General features: G+C 35.7%; 1 protein-coding gene across 3 annotated transcripts in view; it reads left to right on the top strand.

Annotated features, from left to right (window-relative positions):
- stk39 (serine threonine kinase 39) overlaps positions 1–19,346 on the top strand; it is a 64,683-nt gene that overhangs the window by 15,568 nt on the left and 29,769 nt on the right. For 2 of the 3 annotated variants that reach the window (XM_081367519.1, XM_081367520.1), the window contains exons 6-12: positions 682–791; positions 2,541–2,642; positions 4,402–4,535; positions 6,274–6,322; positions 6,432–6,497; positions 16,147–16,269; positions 17,684–17,713. In XM_081367519.1, the coding sequence (XP_081223645.1) occupies positions 682–791; positions 2,541–2,642; positions 4,402–4,535; positions 6,274–6,322; positions 6,432–6,497; positions 16,147–16,269; positions 17,684–17,713 (614 nt within the window). Of the gene's footprint in view, positions 1–681; positions 792–2,540; positions 2,643–4,401; positions 4,536–6,273; positions 6,323–6,431; positions 6,498–14,085; positions 14,134–16,146; positions 16,270–17,683; positions 17,714–19,346 lie in introns of all 3 variants that reach the window. The other variant, XM_081367518.1, reaches the window with a different exon arrangement.

Here is a 19,346-nt window from a genome sequence, read left to right as displayed (position 1 = left end):
CAGTGAAACCTTTCAAGACCTAAAACATGCATCTTCACTCTTTCATAAAGAGTTTAACCTATATGTATATATCTGTATATATATGTATATGTTTTCTTTGATTTTTTTTTTTGTAAAAAAGTTTAAGTTACCTGGAAAATGTTTTCATGAGGATTCACTCACAAATACATAAATCTTTTCTGATTTTTTAATTGTTTCACAAGGCAAACCACATTAATTGCCCTAAAAATAGGCTTTATTTTTGTTATGCAAAATATTATTTTTGCAGTAAAATATTGACTCTTTTTTGTTTTTGTTTGTTTTTTATGAGATTCACCTTTTATGTGTGAAAATGTTTTTTTTTGTTTTGTTTTTTTATCTGTCAAACATTTCAATAAAAAAAGCTCTGATGTGAACTACAATCTCAAAAAAAAAAAAAAAAAAAATCTGATTGTTGAAAGAAAATGTAAATATGGCTGTGAAGGATAGACATACAGTCTCTGTTTACATTTTTTGGAAAGACATGTTTTCTGAACAAACACATTTATCAGACTGTATGTCTATCTTTCATGTGCATGCATGTCCAATTGAATATCCATTTAAACATTTACTTTCAGCTCTTCAACCCATGTTTCAATAGATGTTATTTGTGCATGATCCTTTGATGAGGTTATTACTCACTTGAAACGTTTGACTCTGTAGATTTCGGTGTGAGTGCTTTCCTGGCCACCGGTGGAGACGTCACTAGACACAAAGTGAGGAAGACGTTTGTGGGGACCCCGTGCTGGATGGCCCCGGAGGTGATGGAGCAGGTCAGTTTGCTCAGAGAACCAACATTAAAGTGTACATACTGTAGTAAGATAGTCTATTTGGGCCTCATTTTAAAGTAGCATTAAATGTATCCTTATAAGACATGAATAAGTCAATCCCAGTATGCATTGCCATTGACAAGCTCAATAGCATTATCCATCAAAGAAATGTTGAATTATTCCATACTGAAATCTATCAATATCAAACACTACCGTTTTTACACATTTTTTAAAAGAACATTCTTATGTTCACCTATGCTGCATTTATACAGTAAAACAGTGCTATTAAAATTTTAAATAATAATTTTAATTTGAATATATGTGACCCTGGACCACAAAACCAGTCACATGGGTCAATTTTTTTAAATTGAGATTTATGCATCATCTGAAAGCTGAATAATTACACTTTCCATTGATGTATGGTTTGTTAGGATAGGACAATATTTGAAATATTTGAAAATCGCCTTTACAGTTTTCCATTTATGTTCACGATTGTGTTGCATTCACTCAGACAAATACATGTTTTATATATTTACAGTAGGAAATTTACAAAATATCTTCATGGAACATGATCTTTACTTAATATCCTAATGATCTTTGGTATAAAAGAAAAATCGATAATTTTGACCCTATTGCCACAAATATACCCGTGCGACATGTGACTGGTTTTGTGATCCAGGGTCACATATTTTAAAATGTAATTTATTCCTGTGATCAAAGCTGAATTTTCAGCATCATTACTCTAGTCTTCGGTGTCACGTGATCCTTCATAAATTATTCTAATATGCTGAGTTGCTACTCAAGAAACTGATTTCTGATTATTATCAATGTTGAAAATGCTTTTTCAGGATTCTTTGATGAATAGAAAGTTCATTAGAACGGCATTTATTTGAAATAGAAATCTTTGATACATTATAAAGTCTTTACTGTCACTTTTGATCAATTTAATGCATCCTTGCTGAATAAAAGTTTCTGAATTAGTTTCTTAATAATCGAATTAATTAAAATTAAAATCTACTATTTTACTCAATATTTTTGTGTGCTATTTATTTTTATGCTTATTAGACTATCATGCCGTTAGAACAGCGATGTGATAACTGAATCAACTGAAGCGTAGTTGCTGAAGAAGAAAGATGCTCACTTGGTTTTGTAACAAAGCAAAATGTTTCTTTCATCTACTGTAAAATGACGGATCTTTGAACCGTGAAAGTGTTCACAGCTAGCCTATTTCTAAGAGCTTTTCCGATACTGAATTATTAATAACCATTAAACTATTACAGCACAGATCATGGAGATTAAGGTTAAAGTTAAAGTCGGCATAAAATGAAAGTTGAAATAGTCTTTTCTTCTCTAATGTGACATATATCCAAGTGAAACGGCTTCTTGAACAACATCAATTGTAGGGCGGGACTTGATTGTGTCCATGGGGAATTGATTGGATGGTTGTGGTTTGCTATTGATGGATCTCATGTGAGTGACAGGTTGGTTGTCACGCCCTCGTCATCAATGAGCAAGAGGGAGGGGAAGTTATTCTGATTAAAGATTACGAGGGCAAATGAATAAAAAAAAACAAAAACAATGATGTGCACGGATCAATCATTTATAATAAATACGGCAGTGTTCCATTAAAAAAAATGGTGACTTAAATCATTTGATTTCTGCTGTGGGAAAATAACAGCTGTTTATGGCTGATATGGCTCATAGTTTGCCAATCCATCAACTGATGTCAGTTAGCATGTCATGTGACTGCAGGTACGGGGTTACGACTTCAAAGCTGACATTTGGAGTTTCGGAATCACTGCCATTGAACTTGCAACAGGCTCTGCGCCGTATCATCGGTACCCCCCTATGAAGGTAAACTGACAACTGCCTATTCATGTGATGATTCGTGCTGTGTGTTTTGGTGAAAACCCTGTTTTTATAACAGTTTCACAAGATATATCAAGTCTTGGTGGTTTATTTTAATTGTCTGTATTCTCGATTTTAAAGAGGACCTATTATGCTATTTGTTTTTTGGCTCTACTAGAATAGATTTTTATGCTTGAATGTTCAAAAAACACGTTATTTTCCCCATATCCGACATTATCGCAGCTCGTCTCTTCCCAGTCTGTCAGTAACGCTCTGTTCATTTCCTGTCTCTATGAAGTCCCTCCTTGTGAAAAGCACAATGTGCTCTGATTGGTCAGTTGGATCAGTGAGTTGTGATTGGTAAACCGTTTCAAGCGTGTTTGAGAAGTGTCACACCTTTACCATAACTGCAAGTTTTAACACACTACTAACTCAACTCAACCAGGCCATTGCTTTTGCTGTAGGCGGGAATGATTTAAATGAGGAATATTGTGACGTGTTCATGACACTGATATAGAGAATAACTCCCTTTGGAGGAACTTTGTGCTTTGTAACTTTGCAGAGCTTTTTCATTAGCCTGGATGCCAGCCGAACTTAGCCCCGCCCACAACATTTGAGGTCGGGAAGTTCGGTCTGGACTTGATCCGTTGTGGAGCAACTATGCTCGAACCAGAGCTGTTCGGACCAATCAAATTGTCAGGGCGGGCTTTATATGATGATGGACAGATGCTCAACAGTAACTGTTACAAACCCTTTTAGTCTAGAGAGAACATTAAAATACTGAACGTGTACTGGAAAACATCTCACACACAAACCAATGTAGTTTAAGTAAAGTGATAATTTATTAAAATGAGAAACGAGATGAAAAGGACACCTCAAAATAATTGTTTTACATAAATGTACAACAAGAAAAAGTTCACAAAAGAAAGAGGTAAAGAGAAAAGAACGAGACCGTGCCAAATCAAAGAAAGAAGTAAAACCAAAACCAATCTTACTAGATAAACAAAACAATGTATAGTCTGACTAAATCAACATTCATCAAAGACAAAAACAAAAGATCTTCAGCGTCAAAGATGTCCTAAATAAACTACATCTAACCTTCGTGTAATCATCCACGTCACCAAAGAGCGCTTGGGTTGAATTCGTTCACAACAAAGATGGCTGCCGCTTGAGAATTGAGATGTTTAGATTCCGCCATCGCGTCTGTTATAGAAGATATCGACAGCGCATTCATTTTAAAAGAGGAACAGAGAACCGCGATCAAGGCATTTGTCGATCGGAAAGATGAATGAAGAACATACGTCACTTACTCCGTTGCTCTGATTGGTTGTAGTTCTGTCCAATTGAGTGCAGAGGCATTTTCTTTCCTGGTTCGGTTGAAACTCGTCCCATTATCACAGCCCAGTGGAGCAGTATCAGACTCATATTCTGACTAGAATCAGGAACATTTCACACTTAAGAAAGATGAAAGTGTAAAAAAGCATAATGGGTCCTCTTTAACTAAATGAATGCAAAGCCTGTACAGTTGATCTAATATCTAATGTGGTTTTGCAGGCTCAGAGGGTGAAAGTAAAGTACACCAAAAATGAAAATTGTCACAGTTTATATCTTCCCAGGCTTTCATTAAAATTCACAAGATGTTTTACAGAGAGTTCATAAGTTAGCATTTCAAAAGCATTCCTCTACCTAGTAGTAGCATTAAAGACTTTCTCTCAACCCTACAAATATTCCAAAAGTATTATTTTTTTTTATCTGATGTTTGCAGGTTTTAATGCTCACGCTGCAGAACGATCCTCCGACCCTGGAGACTGGGGTTGAGGACAAAGAGATGCTTAAGAAGTATGGGAAATCTTTTAGAAAACTTATATCCTTGTGCCTTCAGAAGGACCCTGCAAAGAGGTAATTGGAATCCGCCAATTCATCATTATTTGTTCACACAAATAAGTAATTCTGTGTCCAAGGATCATAACGAATGCTGAAGTTTCCAGAAGTTTCAACAAAGCCCTTTAATACTCAAGGCAAACATATTGATTTGAATTGTGCTGTGTACAATATTGAATAGAAGTTCTCTCTAAAGATGAATTGCAGTCAATAAAAGAAATTTCTCACAGACAAAGTAGGTCTGATCACGCTCAAATAGATACAGATGAGCTTATGTGATCTCGAGAACGTAAATTACTGCTGGTCTGTTCTCTATCAGCCTCCTAACCTGTCAATATATAGACCAATTTCGAGCTGACGTCACAGTTACGTCATGGCGTTCGTTAGCTGGTGGCAAAACAAAGGGAAAACTGGAGGCAGCCAATACAAACCAGCACAGATTCGGCTATATAATAAGGAGCTTAAATTATTATTAGTGTTATTCAATGTCATCTTGTTGTGTTGTTGGGTGCAAGAATCGACGGAGTACAGGCTCCAATTTGAAGTTTTATCGCATGATGTTTTCTAAATGATTGTGATTATTTGTGAATCATCTATGATTGTATACATTGTTTTGATTGATTCTGACTAGACTTTTTGAAGAACCTGGTAAGAAAGGGTAATCAAATACATAGTTAAAAAATGAATATGCTGTATCTGGAATTTTTATTTTCTAGAAAATATTCACATCATTAAAATTGCACCGTAATGTCACTCTTTACATTGTCGTCTTCTGTCTGGCCTTGGCGCTGGCTAGGCAGAACTGCGGGTCTTGTACGTGACCATCTAGGACAGTTATAGGCATCTAAAGATTTATATGCCCTCAGTTTCTCTTTACGCTCAGTTTCTCTATCAGGTAGGTGTAGAAGTCAGGCCATTCAGATCGTCCATCCATTGACTGAGCGTGTACGGGTCAGCCAATCTGGGATGTCCGTTAAAATTAACTTTTGCAATAACAGTTGCGGTCCTGGACATTGAGTGACCTTGCACATTAAGATAAAATCGTTTTTTCTCCAGTCATTAATGTCTGATGTCGGGTTACACAAAGCAAATCATCTACAAAATTATTTAGTTTTCTTATTTAATAACCAACAATTTAATTGTGATAATAATTTTGGCATAAGGCTTATTAGCGTTAGGCTATATATCCTGAAAGGTCTGATTCACGCACTGTTACAACAGTAATTATTATAATTTTTTTTCACAATGACATTTGAGTTCATGATTTTAATGTTGTTTTTTTGTGGCAGACTAAAGACTAATGACAGAGAGTTGACCTTTGAATAAAAATATGTTTGGTTCAGATTTGAAATTCATTATCTTATCTACCCCCTCCCACAGCCAATCTCATCAGGTCATCTAGCGATAATCATTTTATATCATGATAACGTGATATTCATTCCATTACACACACTTACAATGTATGTATATACACATACATGCAAGTTAAATATAATATCAATAATATCACATAATGTAACACTTGAGTGTTTACTTACGTGATTATTTAAATGTGACTTGAAGCCATTATAAAATAATCTCTGACAATATACTAAAATTGGGCCTCAGGAAAAGTGAAAATGTCACCAGGTCAAATAAAAATCTGATAGCCAACATAGCTAGATCCAAAAGATTCTTAGTGTTGAGTCCTGAGATATGGACCTGTCTGAAAATGTCAGCATCAACCGCTTTAACTCGGCACTTCTCATCTCCACAGGCCCACTGCAGCCGAGCTTTTGAAATGTAAATTTTTCCAAAAGGCTAAGGTACGGCCGTATACTCTCTCTCCATACTTCAAATGCTTTAACCAGTGCTTCACAGCGGTCTGTTACTAATATATGTTCTGTGTTTCCCCACGCCTCTGTGTTGTTGTAGAATCGAGAGTACTTGAATGAAAAGCTGCTTACTAAAGGACCAAATATAAGCCAAAGAGCCAAAAAGGTAACGCAGTCTCATTCATTCCCACACATTTGAGTGTATTTCCCCCACAGGCCAGATGGGTCTCTCTTCTCTCATGTTTAGCAGAGTGCTTTCTGTATTGATTAAACAGTGTGGCTGCTTTTGATTGAGGGATCGGAAACGTAATGTTTCTCACTGCAGGACATCTGCCCTCAACACTCACTCGTCCACTCAGATTCCAGAAACACTTTAACCTATTAGCCGGATCATGAATGGACTCAATGTGACCTCTTTCCCTGTTAGCGGTTTACTCTCTGCTAGATTATATGCCTATCTATCTATCTATCTATCTATCTATCTATCTATCTATCTATCTATCTATCTATCTATCTATCTATCTATCTATCTATCTATCTATCTATCTATCTATCTATCTATCTATCTATCTATCTATCTATCTATCTATCTATCTATCTATCTATCTATCTATCTATCTATCTATCTATCTATCTATCTATCTATCTATCTATCTATCTATCTATCTATCTATCTATCTATCTATCTATCTATCTATCTATCTATCTATCTATCTATCTATCTGTATGTCATTCACTTTATTGCTCTGTCTGTCTGTCTGTCTCTCGTTTGCTTTTTTTGTTCTGTCTGTCTTTCGTACTATCTATCACTCATTCTGTCTGTCTATTGTTCGTTCGTGGTAGAACCAGGTTATTACAGACCTATATGAGATCAAAAGACTACAGCTGTGTTTGAAATCTCCCCCTATACCCTCATTCACTATTCCCTGCATGACCCCACTGATATAGTCCACTTGAAGTCATTCGGCAAGACCCTCACAGTGCATTATGGGTATTCTCTAGTTGTTGAGTGTACATCTGTTGTACACTCGTTATTGTGGTGTATTATGGGAGGAGTGCACTCGATAACATCCACTATGGTTTCAGACACCACTACAAATGGCTGTCCCCTCACAATTTTTTTTTACTGTCGACGTTGTCGATAATTTTGACTAATCGTTTCTGCCCTGTTATATGGATTCCTGTGAATTTCAATCTGTTTAATTCTACTTCTTTACATTCAAAGTTGCCTTGCAGTTCTGCATCATGTCTGTTACCCCCAATTAAAATAAAATAAAAAATCACGAATTCATTTGGAATAAAAAAAAAAAAACCTTAAACTAAACTTAAATAACAATAAGCATTAACACGCCATGTTAGTGGTATGATAATAATTGAGATGCAAGTTTGGAAGTAGTTTTTTTTTTTTATGTTGACATTTTTTAAACATGTCTACGCTTAATAAACATGCAGTAATAGACCCTCCCCTCAAAATCTGAATGCCTGTGTGGAGTGGTTCTTTACTAAGCATGTGGTGTAAAACTCACTCACGCTCAATCAAAGCGTTATTTCAGGTCATGCTTTTAGCACACACCTAGGGCCAGATTTACTAAACAGGGCAAATTAGTGTGAGAGCGCAATTCCAAAAAAGCTTAGATGGGAGTGTAAAGTTCTGCGCGTGATCTACTGACGACACGCGAATTAAAGAACACAGATGCAGTCCGATCATTTCCATAATGACCAACACAATCTAACAGTTAGCGTCTGGTTTAAGACATGCTTTTTTTGGGTGGTAAAGTAAATTGACGAGCGCAAACCTTAGTAAATCACCTTGCATGATTCATTTAAATAATCTCCTTTCATAAATTTTGTGTCTGAAAGGGAAACTCCTACAAATACATATGCAATAAGGTCAGCCGCAAAAATAACCCTGTCCACGCCTTTCCAACGCTAATTTCTCACTGTGTGTCTTTAGTAAATCCTGTAGTTTTTTAACGCCAAAAAAGGGTTTAGTAAGCTGTTAGTAAATCTGGCCCCTAATGTCTCTGAGCTCTGATGAGCAATGAAGAAAGATGAGCTTTAATGCAGGGAACAGGGTGTTGTGTTCAACCTCCATCAGCATGCCAGACCGCCTGTTTGTCGGGACAGAGAGGGCCGGCTATCAGCACCCCACACCTCTAGCCCACTAAATGAATGAGAGAAATGGCAGGTAAAGAGCTCTGCTCATCCATCCATTTAGGAGGATGTGCAGAATGTCCCGGTGGAGATGGAAGTGGAGGTTGTGTCACTGATGGGCTGAAATGATGGAGGGATGTGGGTGTTCTCAAATGTGGGATGCCGATGTTGTATCGAGGTACGGCTGACGACAGACAGAATGAGAGAAATACGCTGGGCAGATGTAGAATATTCACAAGGATTTTGTTGGCTATATATAAACATTGTGAATATTAATCTATGTGCTTTTGATTTGGCTATTCAGTCTGCAGTCATTCCTCCTCTTGCAAGTCACAAGGAGTTTTAATAGCATTTCTGATTTAAACGTATTAGTTTATAATTAAATAATTGAATTTAAACTTGCTTCAATGAATCGTAAAAACATGAGCACTTTTAATTAATTTATTAATTTATTTATGTGCACTAAGTATTGCAACATTGGTGCATATAAATGATAAATGAAAATCATTAAATAGGGTTATTTGGTAACACTTTATTTTACAGTGTCCTTGTTACATATGTTACATGTACTTACCATAGTAATAACAGTAAATTATGCATAATTACATGCAACTGACTCTCAACTAAACCCTAATCCTACCCTAACCATATAGTAAGTACATGTAGTTGCTTAATATTAGGAGTTTTAATAGCATTTCTGATTTAAACGTATTAGTTTATAATTAAATAATTGAATTTAAACTTGTTTCAATGAATCGATTCTAAACTCAACGATTCAATTTTTTTCAAATGTTTTCGTAAAAACATGAGCACTTTTAATTAATTTATTAATTTATTTATGTGCACTAAGTATTGCAACATTTGGTGCATATAAATGATAAATGAAAATCATTAAATAGGGTTATTTGGTAACACTTTATTTTACAGTGTCCTTGTTACATATGTTACATGTACTTACCATAGTAATAATAGTAAAGTATGCATATAATTACATGCAACTAACCCTCAACTAAACCCTAATCCTACCCTAACCCTATAGTAAGTACATGTAGTTGCTTAATATTACTCAGTACTTAAATATATAATTACACTGCAACAATGACACCTTAAAATAAAGTGTAACCGGTGATTTATTATTGTATTTTAATTTAGCATTAAACACTTTGAATCTAGTTGGTTACAATGACTGTTTGGTTAAAATGATTGTTCTTTTGATTAAAAATAATTATTTTAAGCCAATGTATAGCAAATGCATAAATAATATGGCGATATATGTACAGTATATGACTGAAAAATACTATGTGTTAAATATGTAATATTTTAACCATAGCAAACAACAAAGAACTGAGAGAAACTCTTTGCAAACTGCCTTGTTGTATATTTGTAATAGTGTTTTTTTAGGTTGAATGACTTGCGTGCATCAAAAAAGGTGTTTTGTACTGATAAAGGGATTTATTCCAGTAGATGACCGAATGAGTGCACTTAAAAGCCACCCGGCAGATTACTGTGCAGCCACACAGACATGTTTAGTCTGACTTGTAAAGAATAATCACTATAGCAGATCCATTTAGAATTGATTTTGTTGATGTGTGATGGTGTTTTAGTTGTCTGAAGTGCTCTGGGAAAACTAGTCGTGCTTTCAGTAATAGACTCTTCTCAATGAATTACAGTATTAATGGGTGGGAGGGAGAAACCGACGTAGGGTCTGTTGTCTGGGTGGAACGGAGCCCATGCATACTTGTTAGATGTGACAAGAGTTGCAGTCAACCGAGGAGTTGTATTCAGGAAAGGGAACCTCTGGGAAATGTAGGTTTAATTGGAGATCTGAAACATTATTTGTAGTGCCTCAATGGTGTAATTGGAGTTGTTAGTGGGATGGTACAGTAGTGAAGCTCATCAACTGAAACTGTGTCAACAAAGAGCTTTAAGGGACATTCACACACACACACACACACACACACACACACACACTAACAGTGATTGAATCGCTGGAGGTCAGCGGGTCTCTATGCTGTTGGGTTCTGCTAGTCGATGGCAGTGTCCAGCTTTATCAGGTGATGGTTCACTGTCTGTCCTCCCCTCAGTTGTCCATCTCAGATGCCGCTGTCTGCCACTGCACCGCAAAATAACCATGTTTTAATGTGTTTTTTGTCTTGTTTTCCTATAAAACTATTTGAACATCCTTTAAACACAATATATTTTCTGGAGAAGCAAAGATGTTAAGACATTTTTACAGAGAATACATCAACTTTTTAACCTGTTAGCTGATGAAAACCTAATGCGATGCACTTAGTGCACTTCGTATTTCTTGTATGAAATTTGCTGGTCAAAAACCTCCTAACTCCATTTTAACTTGATTTTGGTAAAATGTTGATAATATAAGACACATGTGAGTGTCTGACCATATTTAAAGTCACAATTTAAACTTAAACAACACGCACAATGTTTTAAAATAGTGTTTTTTCCATTTCCTTAAAAGTAGCAGTTTTGGACATATAAGGGTTCGACCCGACAGTGACGATTTCTTAAATTAAGCTTATTTTTTAAACTATATTGGCAACTTTTTTTTTTTTTTTTTAAGTTGGCATGACTTCCCTATTGTGATGTATATCTGTGTGAAGTGGCTTCTTGAACAAAAAAAAAAAAAAAAAAAAGTAGGATGGTGATTTTGTCCATGGGGAATTGATTGGATAGTTGTGGTTTGCTATTGGTGGATCTGATGTGATTGACAGGTTGGTTGTCCCACCCTCAGTCCAGTAAACACTAATCAGAGAAGAGAAGAGATGTCGCTGTAAGTGGAGAGGAAGTTATTTTGAAAAAGATTATACTAGGACACATAAATAAAAAAAAATGATGATGTGTAAATCATTTATAATAAATACTGCAGTGTTCCATAAAAAATTAGGAATGGTCAACTTTGATTTTATGGTGACTTTAAGTATAACTACAAAAAATGGAGTGAGTTAATGCTTTTAAATCTTTGAAAACAAGTTTTAGTATATTATACTTAAAATAAAGAAAGATGAAATTAATGATACATTCTGTTTTAATGATGTTTAGATCATTTGTCCAAAAGTCTCAAAAGTTTGAGATCAGTAAGATTTTTTGTAAGTATTTGAAAGAAATACATGCTCAATAAGGCTGCATTTACTGGGTTGAAAATACAATAAAAACAGTAATATCGTGAATTATTATTATTATTATTATTATTATTATTAATAATACAATTTATATTTAAAAATGTAATTTGTTCCTGTGATCAATCATTACTCCAGTTTTCAGTGTCACATGATCCTTCAGAAATCATTCTAATATGATGATTTGCTGCTCAAGAAACATTATTATCAATGTGGAAAACAGTTGTGCTGCTTAATATTTTTGTGAAAACCGTGACTTTTTTTTTTCATGAACAGAAAGTTAGTGTACTGAGGCAGTGTTTTCCAGGTTTTGGACGCAGCCACGTTGTGAAACCAGTGTGTAGCGTACTAAATATGTGAATTATGAAACCGAATCCCGGTCCTCATGAATATTCTGATGAAAGATGTGTCAGTGTCAGCAGTGTGTGCGTGTCCTTTCTGTCACCTGGTGTCTGATGTGTCTGTGTCTGATGTGTCGATCCTGCCTCACTCCCACATTATGTATCCAGTCAGCATAGCCGGAGCCCTCGGAGAAAGATGCTGTCATGTAAGGACTCTCTGACCTAAACAACTCCTGACAAACACCATTTCTCTTCCTTACCTCACTGTCTGTATTCCTCTCTCTCTCTCTCTCTCTCTCTCTACATGGCTCTCTCTCCTCACTCTGTCTTTGTCATTCTCTTTCTTTCTCTTCACCGTGAGGACTTGAATATTAGCAGCTGCGCTTCTGTTCAGGACTCTATGTAGAGAATCAGTATTTGACCTTGGAATTTCAAAGCGTTCAATGACGTCCACTTGAGCGATACAGATTTGAGCAGCGTTGCAAAAATCACGATGATTTATTTGGCCTTTGAGTTTTCTAAAGACTATAAGGTCAAATATTTTTTGACAAACAATCATTTTTTAAACACAAATATCTTACTCTATTTGACCTGAAAAAACAAAAAAAAACAAAAAAAAACGATGACCTTGGTAGGTCACCTGATAAGGACAACAAGCTGAATTTAGTACATCCAGATTACATTCATACGTCACACACTCGCACTATATAGAACATACTTTTTTAGCGGTTGTGAAGTAATTACTTATTCAAAATAAGTACCTACTCAAGAGAGTATGTGATTTTGGATTATGATTATGGCCCATGATATTTCCTGTTTCCTGGTTCACATGACAACTTTAATGTTAAAAATGAATGTTTTTTTCAATACGCTTTGATTTGACAGACAAATGTTTTTTTTTCAAGTATTAATAATATTTTAAAACATATAATAATTATAAAAAGATAAATGTATAGTAAAAACAAATTGTTTTGCTTGTAAATAAATTGTTAATAGTAAAATGTATGCGTTTTATTGTATTTTTCCTACAATTTCAGCATTTTGATCTTTTTAATCTCATTTGAGTCTTTTTCTTCATGTTGTAAACATCAAATAAGAGATTCTATTCATTTTTAATTTTACTTCACCAATGATAAAAAAGGGAAAAATATATATTTTTTCTCCTACATTTCATCTTTGATGTTTGCAACTTAAAGAAAAAAGACTAATTGAAATGGCGTATATATGCTTTATAAATACTGTGTATATATATATATATATATATATATATATATATATATATATATATATATATATATATATATATATAATTTTAATATAATCTTTTTTTTAAACTATCATTTATCCTATTTAATTATCCTTGTATCTGCTGCCTCATAAAATTAGATTTTCCTGAAGCAAATCTGTCATTGAAGAAAGTCAAGATCATGTTATTGTGACCAGAGATAAGGTCTTATCTTCTGTCTTCACTTACACCTGTAATAAGATTACATTTTAAATCTGTATAATTCTTCTGTCTAGCAAGTGAAGTTGAGTGGTTGTAGTGTAGTCTGTGTCCAGTAGGGGGCGCAACAGCTCACTGGTTTGACTTGCAGGATCTCTGCAGTGGACGCATGTGTTGACTCATGGTGGAGAACATTATTTTGAGTTATTTTCAGCTGAAATGTTTATAATCTCTTGTTATTGATTGCTGAGTTATACCTGGTGCTGAATTAAAATATATTGCTATAAAACAATCTTTATTTCTTAAATCTTTCTTAAGTCAAAATAAGCAAAGCTTTAGTGGCTCGCCTGACATTTACTGTACTGCCAAAGCATATAAAGTAAGTATACAGTAGTGCAGAAAACAAGGTGAAGTAAATCAAGATAGAACAGTGTACAGTGTGAATGAATGTCTGCATCACAACACTCGATTGCACATTACATTTTTCTAAGAGAGCAATTTACCACTGGGTATTTGAGCTTACATAACGTCTGTAAATGACAGCGAGTGTGTGTTGAAGAGCTCTGTGCCGCTGACCCACTCGTGTTGCTCATAAACACACAGCCCGCAGGTGTAGTTTGTCATCATCATGCGCTCATGTTTATTTGTTGCTCTGTTTATCTGTGTGTTATTTTGAAGGATCCAGAGCCGAGGAAGCAGAACACAGAGCAGGATTCTGGGAGACGGGTACATGTTATCTCACTCGCTGAACGCTTACTTGCTGCTTCTCGCTTCTAGATGTACTTGTGTGTGTGTGTGTGTGTGTGCCGTATTTCACCTCTTGTCTTGAAGTGGAAGCTGAGTAAATGTCCTGGAAGACAGTGTGTCTTTGTGTCAGGGCAGGGCGTTCGGGATGTATATGTATCGGGTTGAGGACGTGTCGACTGGATTTCTCGATCAGGCCAATATGATTTTGTCAGTAACTTCAGAAAGTGCATTGATTGCATATTGTCTGATATCCACAGTCTAGTTATCGCTGGTAATGGGACTAAAGGGATGGAACTAGCTATAACTCTTCTAGTTTCGTGTGGTTCCAGACTTTGATCCTCCTTAGACCAGAAGAGATCGTCTGACAGACATGAAAAGTGTTCAGGTACAGTTTGTTACCTGATTTGATGTGTTATTTAGAGGAAGGTAGAAACGATAATAGGGGTGAGTGATACAGGTTAAAACAATACTGCCTTTTTGAGTATGTTTTTTTTTTCTTCTGCAAAAACAAGCCACCATTATTATTTTTCCATTAAAAAGGGTATATTGTGAATGTAAATAATACCTAATAACTATATATATTTTAGAATATATATATATATATATTTTTTTTTTTCTTATATATTTTTAAGAACATATAAGGGCTGTCAAATCTAATTATATATATATATATATATATATACACACACACACACACTGGTGGATGATATTAAAACCTGTGTCCACTTATCCTCAGAAATTGTGTAAAGCCAGCCGGTCAGATTAGGGCTTGCCAGACTGAGAAAGGCTTGTGTAAATGACAGGAATTTTAGGGATCTTGTTGAGCAAAATTGCATCTTTTCAGGAGCTGAGCTGATCGCCTGGTTTGCCGAATATCGATGGATGTTGAGATGTAGGCCAGATTAAAGCTTTAGCATGTTTTGAAGGATGTGCCTTGCATAAGAGAACAGATAGTGGGATATTTCAGCGCTGGTTACAGACACTGAGCAGGCCTCAAAGAATCACTTCACTGACCCAGAGAAATAAGCCCCGTAAGTTCAGCACAGACTGTATCTGACAGACTCGAGCCCTGCTGAGATCGACGCGTGACGCTGTAGAGCACAACCGTAGGCTTCTGAAAGTACAAATGCCATTCATTTACTCCATAGAAAAATAGATTTTTAACAATCTTTTGTAAACATACTACGTTGGACCTACAGCTCTGAAGTTCTTAAACACTGATATGCTTCTGTAGGAACAAGTCAGTGTGATTTTAGCTGAATATAATATTATTGTTTAAAAAGTATAGTTTGAAATATAAAATAGTTTAGAAAGTGGGGATTAAATTAATAGTTCCTTTATTCCCGTATTAAAGGTGTATATGTGTCTGTATTTATATAAGATAGATAGATGGATAGATAGATTTCTCATGATTTATGATTACGATTTATACATTTATATGTTTATATACAGATAGATGGTTGGTTGGATGGATGGATGGATAGATAGATAGATGGATAGATGATATCTCATGATTTATGATTACGATTTATAAATTTATATGTATATATACAGACAGACAGACAGACAGACAGACAGACAGACAGACAGATAGATAGATAGATAGATAGATAGATAGATAGATAGATAGATGATTTCTCATGATTTATGATTATGTTTTATAAAATTATATGTATAAATACAGATAGATATACACAGACAGATCGATAGATCGATAGATCGATAGATCGATAGATAGATAGATAGATAGATAGATAGATAGATAGATAGATAGATAGATAGATAGATAGATAGATCTTCAAATTAAAGGTTGTAATGTGCTTCATATCAGAGCTGGTTGGTTTGGTTCAAGATCTCTTTATTAATATTTTAAAATGCTTATGGAGAAAACGAATGAGATAAATACTTTCAGCAGCACGTCTGCTGGAAAAGTGTGCGGTAACTGCTGCACACTATTGTGAGTTTGACGGCGTGTCCCGTTCACACCCGCAGGTCAGAAGGGTCCCGGGGTCGAGCGGTCACCTGCACAAAACCGAGGATGGAGACTGGGAATGGAGTGATGACGAAATGGACGAGAGAAGTGAAGAGGGGAAGGCTGCCGTCAATCATGGAAGGGTGAGTGGATGCCAAATGATCTTTCATAAAATTAACATGTCCACCAATATATGTGCTGTTACACCATATATATATATTTCAATGAATAAGTTTATCTGAAAAAAACAATACAGATTGTTTGAAAAATTCAGGCAAAAATTAGTAAAAAAATTTACTGAATAATCCAATAGCAGCAGTTATCAAGATTATGAATAATGCTTAAATTAAGTGTGTTTCTCAACCAAATCTATTATCTGTGTTCAGAAGATGTTGTATTCAGTTAAAAAAATTCTAAATTAAACCATTTTCATAATTGGTCTTCGACATTTGGACCTGTAAATAAAGCCTCTATGGGGCTGTTTACACCTGGCCACTTCATGCGTTTTCTCAGATGGGATAGCGATCCGATCGTGAAAAGACCAGGTGTAAATGCCCTCCGAAACGCATTCGAGATGGATTTGAATCCGATTGCTCAAACCACTTCAGACGAAACTGGACAAGTGTAAACGCATCTGGTAGTTGAAACCACATATGTAAATTTTACTCCTCCCAAAAATGATAAAAAAATAAACGTGTGAGAGCGTGTTATAGGCTATATGTAATGTTATAGCCAGACATGACGACGCTACTGGAACACGCATCACCGCAGATGAGAAGCTGAGCATCTGTTCATTAAGCAAACGCGCAAACTATCGCAAATCAAAGTGAAAGTAAGTCGCAGACGCTTAACACACAATCATCATCTTTAAAAGTAAAGAAATGAAATTATCTTACCAGGGGTGTTGGCTTTGATTTTGAAATTTTAGTTGATGATCAATAAAATGCAGCTCATATCTGTTGCTTTCGGTGACGTGCACTCCATTAAATCTGCATATAGCGCGGGAATTGAAGATCGGATTTAAATCAATTTTGCAAAAACACATTTATGTGACCAGGTGTAAATGGAATCGTTTTGATAAATCAGATAGCTATCCGATCTGAGAAAACGCATGAAGTGGCCAGGTGTAAACAGCCCCTATTATGTATTTGTTATTAACCCACATACGAGATTTGAACGAATGCTCTTCCTCTGATGTAGAGCCAAGCGTTTCACCTCAAGCTCCCTTAATATTTGATCATAAACGCCCTGCCTGTACCATACGGGTGAAGCACACCATTTGATCAAAGCCCAAGGCCTTTTTCACTCATAAATGTGGAATATATAATGCTAAAATGTCTTCGCCAGGAAGGAACAATCAGAGCCCCTGAAGCGAAGCGTCCGCAAATCAGCGGCTGCTAATGAAGCTGGAGACGTTGTTCTTGTGTTTATTGTTTATTATGGAATGCAAATGAGCAAGTGCTGATTGCACTCCCACACAAACAGCTACATCTGTCTGTCGTACTTTGTGCGAGAGCGAGAACCTAATTGAATCCTGTCTCGTTATTGCTTTTGCAGTCACGCAGGGTCAAAGAGGAAAACCAGCATGTAAGTTACAGTTATTCTTTCTTTGTCTTTTGAAATGGATGTTTTTTTAATTAGTTGTGTGGGGTAATGCATCGCTGCTTTGAGTGTGAAATCAAAACTGACCCTGTTTACATTTGTAATGCAATTTACTGGCTATATTGTGAATGATTCATCAGCACAGTATTCATCAAGACAGTAAATGTTTGTCTTTAAAATCTTTCATCAAAACTCACTCCGCCTCTGAAACAACCTTCTTTTTTTGGTAGTACAGGCTGTTTGTTTATGTAGACAAATAGGGATTTAGTCGTTGTTTGGGTTGTTGTATGTAATGCAGCCTTTCTAAAATCTAAAAATAATTTTCATAAGCACAATGACCCCGTCAGATAAAGATGTACATGAAGGAGGGTCTTGGGCGATAATTATAGGCCAGAATATCGTATGAAGTTTGGGAAGGGCTCTTTTAATTTGAGCTGTAACCACTCAGGGGTGTGTTTCCCGAAAGCATCGCTAGCCAACTATGATCGCAAGTTCCATCGTTATTTGCATTGTTAAACGAGTTGGTGTTTCCTGAAACCATAGTTCCAATGAACATTCGCAAACAGCATCCAAAAGTTTGACCTGTGGTTAGAAGCATAGTTTGACATGACGTGTGGACTTAATAAATACCTATCTTGAGCAAATTAAGCAAACTGACATTCAGTGCAATCTATGGGTCAGATTTACTAACAGCTCGCGCCCACATAAACCCTCTTCTGGCGGTACAAAAACTACTGTCAGAAGACGTGCAGTGAAAAATTAGCGCTGAAAATGCGTGGACAGGGTTATTTTTGCGGCTGACCTTATTGCATATGCGTTTGTAGGAGTTTCCCTTTCAGACGAAAAATGTATGTGAGGAGAGTATTTAAAGGTTTGCACTCGTCAGTTTACTGGTATATGTGCCATTATTTAACGACAGCAGCTTTTATGTGAAAATAGCACATTTTCTTAGTGATAGATGCTATTTACACTATAAGTAAAAATAGCAGTATTTTCTTTGCAATAAGTGTAAATAAATAGTAGTTAGATACTATTTGCACCTCAATATTTTTGTACATTATAAGACAGTGTGCAACAATAACATAGTGAGCGTAAATGATTATATGAATTAAATAAATGCCTTATTGTGACAATAAAGCTCCCTAACCCTACCTGATAAACACTTTATTATTAAATAACCGTTAGGCAATTTAATTCCACTTATCACATATTTTCTCAATTTTTATTGAAAATAAATGCCTTTCCAATCTGATATGCGATGGGATGGGAAAAGGGAGAGGAATGAGTTTGGGTTCGATCGCGTCAGAAGTCGCCACTGCTTCTGAGAGGTCACATGTGTTCTTTGTACTTTTGTCTGGTCCAACCAGACATTGGTGGGCGGAGTTAGTGTAAATAGCCTCTGCCAACAAGGTTTAACACTTTATTTACCCCCCAAAAAAAGCAAGTCTTAAACCAGACGCTAATTTGCACTGCCCTTGTTAAGTTGTGTTTGTCATTATGGAAAAAATCTTTAATTTTTGTGTCGTCAGAGGATCATGCGCAGAACTTTCCACTCCCATCGGCACTTTTTTGGTTTTGCTGTTAATGTTAATTTGCCCTGTTTAGTAAATCTGTCCCT

This window comes from Scardinius erythrophthalmus, assembly GCF_964197995.2.
Source record: "Scardinius erythrophthalmus genome assembly, chromosome: 6".
Taxonomy (NCBI): domain Eukaryota; kingdom Metazoa; phylum Chordata; class Actinopteri; order Cypriniformes; family Leuciscidae; genus Scardinius; species Scardinius erythrophthalmus.
This window is presented reverse-complemented; position numbering and strand designations above follow the sequence as displayed.